Below are 12,703 nucleotides of genomic sequence, written 5' to 3' on the forward strand. Positions count from 1 at the left end.
AAACAGGCTAACACACAGATCATGGTACTTGTACTGGTTACATACAGCTATAAGATATTCAGAGAGATAGGTTTAACATATGTGATATATTGATTCTTGTGTCGAGACTGAAAATAATAAAAAAAGATCAAATGATAGTTCATAGTGACACATTTAGTTAGATTATATATGAAAGATAGAAAAGAATTTTGCACCACAACTCAATACAGCTACATAAAAACAGCATATAATGATGTTTGCATTACATTACATTTTTGCTTTCCATGTTAATATCAGCTCAAGCTAAACAAAGATTGTATTTTTTAATCATGCCTCCTTTATTGTTAATGTGAGGTTGAATTAGACAGCTGATCACCCTCTGATATTTAAAGGGCCACACTATTTTCCACCTTTTCTGGGTCCAGGTATGTGTATGGGATCATACGCCTACTTGTCAGATCCTTGTTTCTTTTCTTGATATCTATACTTAAACCTTTAAGGTCTTCTTGAAAGCCCCAAATCCACTTGTGGTCAATCTCCTCAGTGAAATGCTCCTCTGAATAATGGCCTAGAGGGATCTGAGTACACAATATTTAAAAAGTGTTTAAATCATAATGTGAGAAAAAAAATGATTAACAAAACATTTGAATACAGTAAATGGTTGTAATGAGACCTCTAGAGGTTTAATGTAATTCCAGTTAGGACTGTGTGATAAATTACTATTCATAGCTTTTTACTCACAATCCTTTCATTTACCTAAAGTAACATAAAGAGTGTAGACCAGACCAGAGACATTTTATTAATTGGATTTACAGAAAGTGTGCTATGATACAAAACAACCTATATTGGGATATAAAATGTTGTCATATTGCACAGCCCCAATTCCTGTTCTTTTTTATTAAGTTATTGGCACTTACGAAGTCAGAGTATTGTCTGCTGAGGAGCCACACGGTGGCCATGCCATGAACTGTTGTGCTGATGTTGGGGAACGTCTGCAGCATGGTGGCCTTACTCGTTGTTCCTTTTCTGGTTGGTGGACACTTTTGCAGAGAGAGGGGAGCGTTCGGCATCCAACCATCGTAGTCATACTGCAATGAATGCATTGATGACTAATTAATAATGGTAATTTGAAAGGTAACACTATGATCATACTGGACAACAAAATCTTGTTGAAATGTCATAACAAAACTCAATCCAATATCATATGCTTGGCCACAGTTCATCTCTCAGTTAATATCTCAGTAATAAATTACAAGAATTCACCTGTCCGGAGTTGACAGCAGAGTGTTGGCATGAGCAGGTGAAAATCACCATGGTGACAAACTTGACCATTTCAGACACAGTGCGGAAACTGCTTGGAAATCCTGAAGATTAAAGAGAATATAATGTACCCAATTAAATACTGATGTTTGTATGATGTTAATGTAAATGCAAAAATGTATAGTTATAATCATTGGTCTTTTGTTGAAGTGTACCTGCATCGTTTTTGGAAAGGAATCCATGTTCAAAGATTTCCTGAATCCAGCTCTGCAGTTCAGAGTCTTTCTGGACCTCAGCATCATCCTCGTAGTAGTTTCCGAGCAGTCCCTGCACAAACCTTAAAGAGATGTGGAAAAGTCCTGTAACATCACATTGTCAGGAACTCCTGGCCTGCAAAGAAATATTGTTGCTGTGTATTTGTATGCCCTGTGTCATTGTTTTTGACTATTCATGGTAGATGCTTGGCATTTGACTTGCACAATAGTTGGGCCGCAGTTGCATTGCTGAAAATGTTATAAAAAATGATTTCATACTTTGGAGCATAATAGCTTCACCTGGAACCACACCAGAAACTCAGGTTTTAGTTATTTCTAAGCAATTAGGTATATGTCTTAAATAAATCAAAATGTCTTTTTAATGAGGCAATAAAATGGGAAAAACGATTTCAATGACTAATGACTTTGTAATACTTTAACACTTATTTTTGGCAGGCCACACCCCCTTTTTAAAGCCTTCATATCTCAGAAACTAAAGAAGTTACAAGCTGAAAATAGTGCATGTTAATTATTAGGTAAAGAAAACCATACTTATAAACCAACATAATGCATAATAGACAGTGCCTGTTGTACTGTACCTGTGGATGATGTCCCACAGCTTGAGTCCATCATCTCTGTAGTAGAAGTTTGGTAAAGAGTCCAGTCCACGCTCAGTGATGTCATCTGGTATGCAGAGGGAGCTGTAGGTCATTGAGGACTGTGCGTTCCTCAGGATTGTTTTCATACCTTCTCCACCAGAAGCTGTAAACTAGGAGATTGTAAAATGTGTTAATATTGCTGAAAGCAAATACTGTAGGTGATATAAAATAGGTTGAATCAGTTTGTTGGTATTTTTCTACCTTTGTGAAAACTCCATCTTTTGATATAAGAGCATGTCGGGCTAAGAAGTTGATCTGGAGAGTGAAGTGGACGTGAGGAAAGAGGAGCTGAGGGAAAGAAGAAACCATTATAAACAATTTAGAATGATGTTTTTTGTACAGTCTTTAAGCTGCTATATTTTTACAATTTGGAATTACACAAACATTAGCATTATAAAATACTGTGCTGTAAAAAATAGTAAACTACTCTAGATCTTCTGTCCTGTTTACCTTGTACAGTGGATGTACCATGGGCAGGTTGCGCAGCAGTGACACTGCAAACACTTCAGCCAGCAGGTGAGTGCGCAGGAGGTGAAAATTGAGTTGATGTATGTTGAAGTCTGCGCCTTTCACAAAAATCTTGGCTGTCAACCAGTCATACTTGGAGTCAGTGGGCAAAAAGATGGGATTGTCTTCTCCTGGCTTCTGCTTCAGCTACAGAAGAAAATAAACAAGAAGAGAGAACAATGCTGTATTGAGTAGGGCTGCAAAGGGGTGGAAATATTCCAAGTTGGAAACTTTCCATGGGAATTAATGGGAATTAACTGGGGATTTTGGGTAAATTATATAAACTTTCAACTGTATACAAACCTAAATATAAACATTTAGTTTTGTCATAATCAGACATGCATGCAAACGAATACATTTTTTTTTAAACAAAGAAACTACATTTTGACTGATTTATTTGTGATTAGAATAGCAAAAACACTAATGTAGAGTAAAATAAACATGTTCCCTTCTAGAAATCATGTGTGCATGTGATGGAGGAATGCACAGTGCATGTAGGGGGTATGCAGTAAGTAATGTGCTATGTGCATGTGATTGAAGAATAGGGTAGATATTCAACGGTATTTGCATTCAATGTTTTTTTTAAACCAAGATTAAACTACAAGATGTTGTTTTCTAACTACATTTAAGTTCCCTATTACAGTATAGGCTAACGTGCAATGCAATTTGTAGTTTATTTCCGCTAATTCCCATATATTCCCATTAATTCCCATGGAAAGTTTCCAACTTTGAAAATTCCCTACATTTTGCAACCCTAGTATCGAGTGAACTGACTTAATCGATGAAATTATTGACATCTGAGGACAAATGTGTCTCTTGGATGAACTGTACTTGTCTTATTCTCTGGTAAGTAAATGAGCGGCACCTACACTTTTCAGCCAATGATAGCCTCCATACTCACTACATTAATTTAGAACCTAATTATTGATTACATTTGTGAATAAGTCTCACCTGAATAGCAATGGGCATCAGCTTTTCATCAGGAGTTCTGTGGAGCAGGACGAGAGGAGCCGCCAGGTACTGCTTCTTGTTATTGATGGTGTTTGTCATCACTCCATCCAAAAGCTTGTAGTCACACAGGAATACGTTGCCTGTCTGTTGGAAATATCATATAATTGTCATGAATTGCAACACCTTCATGATATACTGACTGTCACTGCATAAATACTCAAAATATAATAATGAAAATGTGAATGCAAGTGAGCTGTAAGTTTAACATATCATGAGGCCATCCTTGATTCTAAAACCCTACAGATAGTTCAAAGCTGCTTAGATGCAGTTAGTAGTTTATGTAGTAAGAGGTGATCACCTTCATTTCATAGTTTAATCTCCACTGACCACTGGGGAAAACCATGTCATCAGTGACAGGGAAGTTCTCAGGCAGGACTTCACAACGCTGGATCATCATGGGGTTGATACCATGTAGGAACTGGTAGCCAAAGAAGTCGTCATTCTTCCAGTGTTTGTGGACATACTCTACAGAAAGACAATGATTTAACTTCATTGTGATTAGAAATTTAAAAACAGCATTGTTTTTCTTAACAAACCACTCAATAATGGTTTTCATTTAACCATGACCATAGTCCTTCCCTAACTAAACTTAAACCATAGCAATGTCCAATCAGAAAAGAGTTTTCTTTTTGCCATAGTGGTTTGTGATTTTTGGGTGGCACTGATATGTGATGTATTCTTGCCAATAGGAGCATCAAATCAGAAAAAGCTTACGAGTGTGACAATTAAAAATGATATATTTTGTTGTTTAAGAACTGGATGAACTGGTTGAACAGGATAAATAACAGACAGTATTACACAAAAAATGAGTCACAGCTGTGGATGAATACTGTTTCTATTGTCAGGCACTGGACATAAACTTAATTAAATGTAATTTACCTGACGGGCAAAGCAATGCTGACATGTATGAAAGTTTATGGATACAATAACACCATTTTCAGTCTTTAACCACTTCAACCATTCTTCATAGTACAGTACCTGATAACTTTGTATGTCTAAAGCAGAACACTTGGTTAATGTCTTCAATAGTGGTCCAGTCGTCCTGGCAGTTATCCAGTCCCTTCAGCTTCAGTTCCATCATACTAGATAATAGAAACAAAAGGGGAGAATATTTTGGATCTTTGTTATTTAGATAGGGGAATAAACTCTCAAAAATATGTGGAAAAAATGTAAGGACCTCACCTTGCGAGTAAAGTGTATCCCATCTCCACACCCCTGGTGAAGGTGGAGCGTATCTCACAGGGCAAATCCAAAATGTTGTCTGCTTTTAGGCAGTGGGCTATTCCATCTATATATACAAACCAACTGAGAAAAAAGTGAAAGGTTAATGGTGGTTTATATGTCATCATTTATTGTTAAAATATTCAGCCATAGGTGGAGGAGATTTGGATAAATGTTAAATCTTTAGGGCATAATGCTACAATATGTGCAGATATTAAGCTCTCACGAGTAGTCTTTCTTTCTCTGTGTCAGGTCTTTCTTCCTCCAGTCCATGCCAGTAACAGTGGTGTCTTCGGATACTTTCAAAGCTTAAAAGCAAATTTAAGAACATGCAAGGTTTTATATAGTTGATGTTGAAATACTGTCTTTTAAAGTTATCTGTGGAATCTGCAAGTCATAATTTCTTCTCTTGTAAGTGAGCTCGTAGAAAATAGGTGTGTAACGGTATATTATCCCCAAACGTTCAGAATAGGATTTACAGTTTGATTTTTCTTGGTTCAGTATGCTCCATGATCCAAATAATTACTGTCAAAAATTAATACTAGAGCTCGAGTTTCACATGGACATTTTTGGAAGTACTTAGCTGTAACATCCATGTAGCATGGTGATGCATGTATACTAGACCTGTTACCTCCTGTAATGCCATGGCCACTGGAATGACAAGAGCTTGTCAATCCTCCCATGATATCAACTGAGTGCAACACTATTATTAAAATATGTGCTGCTATACCTGTATATAAACAATATGGTATCACCTAGGCACTGGCCGGTATGAGATTCTGACGGTATGATAACCTTAGGCAAAAATATCACGGTTTCACGGTATTATGATTACAGCTCTAAAATGTGTTATTTTGAAATGTCTGTATTGAAAAAACAAAAAAAAGAAAACTTTTCCATTGAACAGTATTTTATTTTTTAAACAATATATAGAACATGATGGAACATTAGTAAATATGTATTTAAAATAAATAACAATAAAAAATAACTGAATTATTTCTAAATAAAAAATAAACTTTAACGCTGCAGCTACACGCGACCTGAGGGACCTCCACTTTCTCTCTGACGAGACGTCACATAAAAAAAAAAAACCTGCTCATACTGCACGAACGGTATGACGGAAAATTTTGCCGGTTTTGAAACCGTGACTTTTTCATACCGTGGTATACCTTGAAACCGGTAACCGGCCCATGCCTAGTATCACCTGTCCTTTTTCTGTCTCTCTGATGGTATACTTTTCACTCTGCCTTTGAATGAAACTGTTTGGAATGACTATGAAATCATTTGATTTCTGAGGTGGTCAGACATGTCGTAGGAACTAGTTCTGAGTGACCATAAATAATCATAAAACAGCTGCCAGCAGGTGTCCTGACTTTCTTTCTGCTGTACGTATAAAATGTGACCCCCAAAACCATGAATTTGTGCCCTGTTACACCTTTAGAATAACACTTGGGTCTCCACAAACCTCTTCCTTCTCTGAACTGATGAACCTTGCAGTCATCGATCCAGCGGTGGACAGGAAAATTGTAGGTGTCTCCCTCTGGAGATTTGACTTCCACCTGGGAAAGGAACCAGGAGACTTCAGGGAATGGAGGGTTAAGCTGTTTGTTTACCTCTATCATGATCAGCTTGCCAAGGGGAGCAGGAGAGGACACAGTGAAGGTAGACACCTGGAGAAAGAGAGAGTTTGAATTAGTCTTGAATCAGGTAGTCTATATTGTCAAATTTTTCTATCGTCAATCCTACCATTGATTTGTTCACACTATGACTTTAGCTAGTTAATGTCATCCACAGAATATTACAGCTTGTTTGCATTCACACTAGACAAACTTTAGGAAATGTGCTTTTAAATATAAAGATTGATATAGAGTGGTAAAATGTGTAGAGCTGCTAGTTTCATCACTTACAGCTCCAATGCTGAAGGCGCTCATTCTATGCTTACTGCGAAGCCATGTTTGTTCGCTCTTCTTCCCATCTGTGTCGACCAGCGTGATGAAGACCTTGTTGTAAGTGTTGGCCTGATCAATGTCACCAGTGGTCACAGTCACTTCATAATTGTGGTTCATTTTCACTCTCAAGGGTAGACCAATCCTGCTGGGGAGTGTTAAAGAATTTGAGTTACTGTATTTGGGTTCATGAAGTCCACTACATTTGCAATATAATATGAGCATGAATGGAGGTTGGTTTGGCAAATGCAGATCTGGTTAACTTTCCCAGCTCTGATAAAGAGCAGTGCATAGGCGCTATTCTAAGAAAATCTCGGGACTGTCTTCTACACAGACAGTACTAAATGGGGGTAGTACTGCCTGTACATATTACATAGCCATGGGAAGTAGGGATGCTTGGGGTGCTGCATCCCCACCCCAAGGTGCAGAACCCCCACCTCCATGTGGCTGGAAACGTATAGAAACTATATTTCTGTTGTTGGAATATTTTTTTCTGTCTGGTCCAGGAAAAAATAGACTGTGTGTGTAATGATAATGGAGTGGGGAAAAGAACAAGGCATAAGACATGAGGCTCATGGACCCAGTTGACCAATAGCGTAAAAAGTCAATGCTGGGCTCCAATGCAAGATGCTCTAAGCACCCTGCCCATCACAATCAGCCATAACATAACCAGTGTCCAATGGGACTTGAATTGTATACCAAGAAGGAAAAAACATAACAAATTAAGGCTGTGACACTCGTTTGATTCAAAATTGAGTCTTGATAGAAGAATAGAAAAGGGGACAGTAATTTCAGTGTTTTGCTCCGATATACTGTGTGTCAAACTTTTCACTGATGTCCTTGGTTGACTGAAATACAATTCATAACAGCCAGTTAAGATATAAAAGTCCCCCCTCCATCTGATGATCTATTGCATGGATTAAATAACTTTTATTGTTCATTCATGGTTTGTTTGTACTGCACTTAAAGTAACATAAAATGTGTAATTAATTGTTGTCAACTCAGCCTGGTTCATAACTCTCTCCTCCATTCATACACTCATGGAGTGTGCAGACCTGCCCACAGTGGAAAAGGGGACAGGAGAGAAACTCAGTGTGACCATAAATTACAGCAAAATGCAGTAGAGACTGTTTACTTATGTTATTTACCTAATTTATGTGGACCCCTTTCAATTCAGCTCAATGTGAGTGTCTACTGCATTTTGTTGTCATTTATGGTCGTGCTGAGTTTCTCTCCTCTCCTCTCCTCTTTTTAACTATGGGCTGGGCCCAAGGGCAGCAGAGGAGACAGTGAGCCCCGTCTAGTATTTGATTTGACAACAAATATAGTCATTATGTTCATGTGCCCAATGGCTAATGCAAATGTATCTTTATCTCAATCATCTCCTCCCTTGCTGCTTCATTTCTCTCTCTTCTGTATGGAGGGTCATGGAAAGAGGAATACAGCATTTCATTAATGAATAACTAATTGTACAATTAAAAATAGGAATTATAAAAAGTGATTTACCAGAAATATGTAGATATGTAACAGATCACAGAACATTAATTACCGTTAGATCCTGATCGATCTGGTGTTATTGAACTTACTGCTGCTGTACTGTAAATGCACAAATCCCTTTTCTCAGTTTGGAGACATACTTATTGTTTCAGATACATTAAAAAGAGCAGAACACTCCACCTCCCTTCATCTTGTTATTCTCATACAGGTAGGAGACTAAGATTCATTATTCAATTCATTAATGCAGTTCATTTCTGCCTGCATGCAAGGTCATTGATAACCCGTGGTGATTTATGAATAAAACACTTGCATTGTCCCTGAAAACCTGTGTGGGCCTATTTTTTCCATACAAAAAAATGATCAGGAATTGATAAGAAAATCTATTAAAGAATCACATTGATATCTATACAATTTTTATCAATTCCCATCCCTAGTCAGCCCAACTGAATTATGTTCCTGCAGCTTTGTCAGATGGTGATGCTTCAGATGATTAATTGGGATGTTTGGAATATTCCCCATCTTTGTTAACAGCATCACCCAGCTAAAATCCACTGACTTTTGATACCAAAACAGCAGCATGTTCCTGTTTTGGGAAGGGGTTGTCTATATTCCTAAAAACTGCCATTAACTTTGTTTCTTTTTTAGTATTGGGTTATAAGTACGTCATCAAGCAGTGTAACTTATCAACTGTATATTGAAGTTTTTACTTTTTGATTGCAGTCAGTATGTTTTATCACCCAGGCCCACTGTGTTTAAGCCCAAACAACTTGTAAACCAATGCAAAAGTCTGTCTTTCACCTTCTGTATAAAATATATATTTTTTAAATTTTATTTTAATCCTTTTTAATAGATCTGTAAAACATAAACACTCAATAGTAGTTATACATTTTTCTTAGTGTTCAAGTGCCTCAAATATATATTATTATTGTATCATCTGTCTTACCTCCTTTTGTGTGATGGTGAGATTCCTTTGAGAAAAGGTTTTTGTGATGGCAACGGGCATTACTCTATTTTTATACATATATTTTTATGGGAGTGGTCACAATTTTTGTTAGTTGTAATAATCGAAAGTTTGGATGTGTGTATGTGTGAATAATAAAAAGGTGGGGCTGTAATTTCATATGAAAATGGGCATGTCATTACAGGTTGGTCTGTTTTTTCTTACAGTGCAACATTTGAAAAAAAACCCAATAACTTAGTTTTTAGCAGTTTGTAGCAGCAGCCATTTATATTAAGTTTTGAGAATGACATTACTTTTGTTGTTGTGTAGGACACTATAGCCTTTTCTTTAATTTCTTGGATAAAACAGCCCTTATTTAATCTCAAATTGAGTGGATGAACAAACACCACAAAGTTTTACAATGGTGGTCTATGGGGATTTTTTTTCTCATGGGCCCCCATAGATCCAATCCCCCTTCTGATTTTTGGACTGCAGGAGGATTTTCAACTGCAATACTGGGACTGAGAGATACTGGCTGCAAGGCTGAGCGATGGCACCCTATTCAGCTCTTATAATACATCCATGGGTACACAGTTTTGTTCAGTTTTTTTGTTTTATATATTTGATTAGACATTACTGAGCACGGATAATACCAGGCTTGTACAAATCTGTGAAGAGATTTTCTATCATTCTTCACACATTAATGGAATGTTATATTTAGATATATATATTTATATATGAATCTTATATAAATAAAAGATAATCATTTACAAAAATTAAAACAAAAATTTAAATACTTTGTTTCAAACCACTTTATATTACTGAAAACTTGTAAAAAAAAAAAAAAAAGATGTGAAGCGTGTTAAGTAAATTAATTTATTTCAAGATGAATCATGGTCGCACCACATGACTCTTTTTAAGGCCAGTGCCAATTAATCTTGAAAAACCCACTAAAATCACTTAATTTCAAATGTATAATATGGATCTTCAGGTACACAACATTCTGAATGTTTGAACTACTGCATTAGATATGCTTGTTTTTTATTATTCTACATTTGAGTTGTTGCCAATCCTTATACTTCATTGACCCGTGTATGTGTGAATAATACGAAGGTGGGGCTGTAATTTCATATGAAAATGGATCTCAGTTCTTTGGAAATTCATTATTGACAACAAGTCAAGGAAATGACACAACTGTGTGGGTAGTTCACTTGTTTGTCTTGGCATGTCATTACAGGTTGGTCTGTTTTTTTCTTACAGTGCAACATCTGAAAAAAACCCCCCAATAACTTAGTTTTTAGCAGTTTGTAGCAGCAGCCATTTATATTAAGTTTTGAGAATGACATTACTTTTGTTGTTGCGTAGGACACTATAGCCTTTTCTTTAATTTCTTGGATAAAACAGCCCTTATTTAATCTCAAATTGAGTGGATGAACAAACACCACAAAGTTTTACAATGGTGGTCTATGGGGATTTTTTTCTCATGGGCCCCCATAGATCCAATCCCCCTTCTGATTTTTGGACTGCAGGAGGATTTTCAACTGCAATACTGGGACTGAGAGATACTGGCTGCAAGGCTGAGCGATGGCACCCTATTCAGCTCTTATAATACATCCATGGGTACACAGTTTTGTTTAGTTTTTTTGTTTTATATATTTGATTAGACATTACTGAGCACGGATAATACCAGGCTTGTACAAATCTGTGAAGAGATGTTCTATCATTCTTCACAGATGAATGGAATGTTGGATGTGTGTATGTGTGGATAATACGAAGGTGGGGCTGTAATTTCATATGAAAATGGATCTCAGTTCTTTGGAAATTCATCATTGACAACAAGTCAAGGAAATGACACAACTGTGTGTGTAGTTCACTTGTTTGTCTTGGCATGTCATTACAGGTTGGTCTGTTTTTTCTTACAGTGCAACATTTGAAAAAAAACCCAATAACTTAGTTTTTAGCAGTTTGTAGCAGCAGCCATTTATATTAAGTTTTGTTGTTGTGTAGGACACTATAGCCTTTTCTTTAATTTCTTGGATAAAACAGCCCTTATTTAATCTCAAATTGAGTGGATGAACAAACACCACAAAGTTTTACAATGGTGGTCTATGGGGATTTTTTTCTCATGGGCCCCCATAGATCCAATCCCCCTTCTGATTTTTGGACTGCAGGAGGATTTTCAACTGCAATACTGGGACTGAGAGATACTGGCTGCAAGGCTGAGCGATGGCACCCTATTCAGCTCTTATAATACATCCATGGGTACACAGTTTTGTTTAGTTTTTTTGTTTTATATATTTGATTAGACATTACTGAGCACGGATAATACCAGGCTTGTACAAATCTGTGAGGAGATGTTCTATCATTCTTCACAGATGATTCTTTTTAGCTACTCTTTTGCTGGAGGGGTTTTGTTGTTACATTAAAATACTAGTGGTGTTTGTGCAGTATGTGTGTATTTACATGTTGCTCTATGTTTAGTAGTGTTTGTACAGTGTGTGTGTGTATATATTGTTCAATGTTTGGTGGGGTTTTTGACAGATTGTGAAAACGAATTTCCCCATGGGTCAAACAATAAAAGGCTTTCTATCAAGGTATTCGGGCAAGGTGACATACTTGCCCTGGTCATAGTTTGGGGTCTTTGTGTTCTTGAGAGTCATCTCATCATTAAATATTTGAGTATACAAACTTATAAGTGACCTCTCCTAGAGCTTGTTCCTTGTTCCTTAATCATCAGTTTAGTTACTCATTAAATACAATTTAGAAAGTCAACTGAATCAACTGTGTGTGTACTTGTTTGTCTTGGCAGATCATGATTTTCTTTCCCATAGTGTAATATTTGAAAAACTGAAAAACAAATTCATGTTTTCAGCAGTGTAGCAACAACTTATATTAACATTTGATTAATTTTGTTTCTTGATGTATACATGTTTTTGTTTTTTTATATGTGTTTTGTCTCCCAGAACAGTCTCAAAAGCACGGAGGAGATACCAGGAGTTAGTTTAATTGATGACTCTAAATTGCCTGTAGGTGTGAACATAACTGTAAACTCAGATTGGGCCAGATGCAAGAACCACTCGTACGCACAGATTCGTTCTTAAACAATGCGTACGAGGGATTTACGAGGATTTGCCGCATTTACCAATTTCGTCGTATTTTGGATTTTCTCTTAGGTACGAACAAAATCCCTGATTAATGGATGTGAACTACAGGGGATGTAGAGAAGGGGGGGAAAGTGTATACTATGTCGCGTTCATTAAATTGCACTTCTGAATCCATAATCATGATGACATTACTCTGTTTGTAAAATTATTAGGCTATTTAGTATAAAGAAGTAGGCTATTTAACAATTTAGGTAGATATATCAGTCATTTAAATTGACAATTGAAACTATGATATAATGTAAGCGTACAATATAAATATTAGCGG

General features: G+C 36.6%; 1 protein-coding gene across 1 annotated transcript; it reads right to left on the reverse strand.

Moving 5' to 3' along the window:
* Positions 1-365: 365 nt before the first annotated feature.
* LOC134006562 (polyunsaturated fatty acid lipoxygenase ALOX15B-like) lies at positions 366-11,934 on the reverse strand. The gene is made up of 15 exons (XM_062445478.1): positions 11,891-11,934; positions 6,799-6,982; positions 6,357-6,561; positions 5,118-5,199; positions 4,853-4,975; positions 4,649-4,752; positions 3,969-4,135; positions 3,611-3,754; positions 2,603-2,806; positions 2,354-2,440; positions 2,093-2,262; positions 1,455-1,576; positions 1,243-1,343; positions 897-1,067; positions 366-557 (listed from the first exon to the last, which is right to left on the reverse strand). The coding sequence occupies exons 1-15, from the start codon at positions 11,932-11,934 to the stop codon at positions 366-368; spliced, it is 2,100 nt and encodes a 699-aa protein (XP_062301462.1).
* Positions 11,935-12,703: the final 769 nt, after the last annotated feature.

Source organism: Scomber scombrus, chromosome 24 (assembly GCF_963691925.1).
Source record: "Scomber scombrus chromosome 24, fScoSco1.1, whole genome shotgun sequence".
Taxonomy (NCBI): domain Eukaryota; kingdom Metazoa; phylum Chordata; class Actinopteri; order Scombriformes; family Scombridae; genus Scomber; species Scomber scombrus.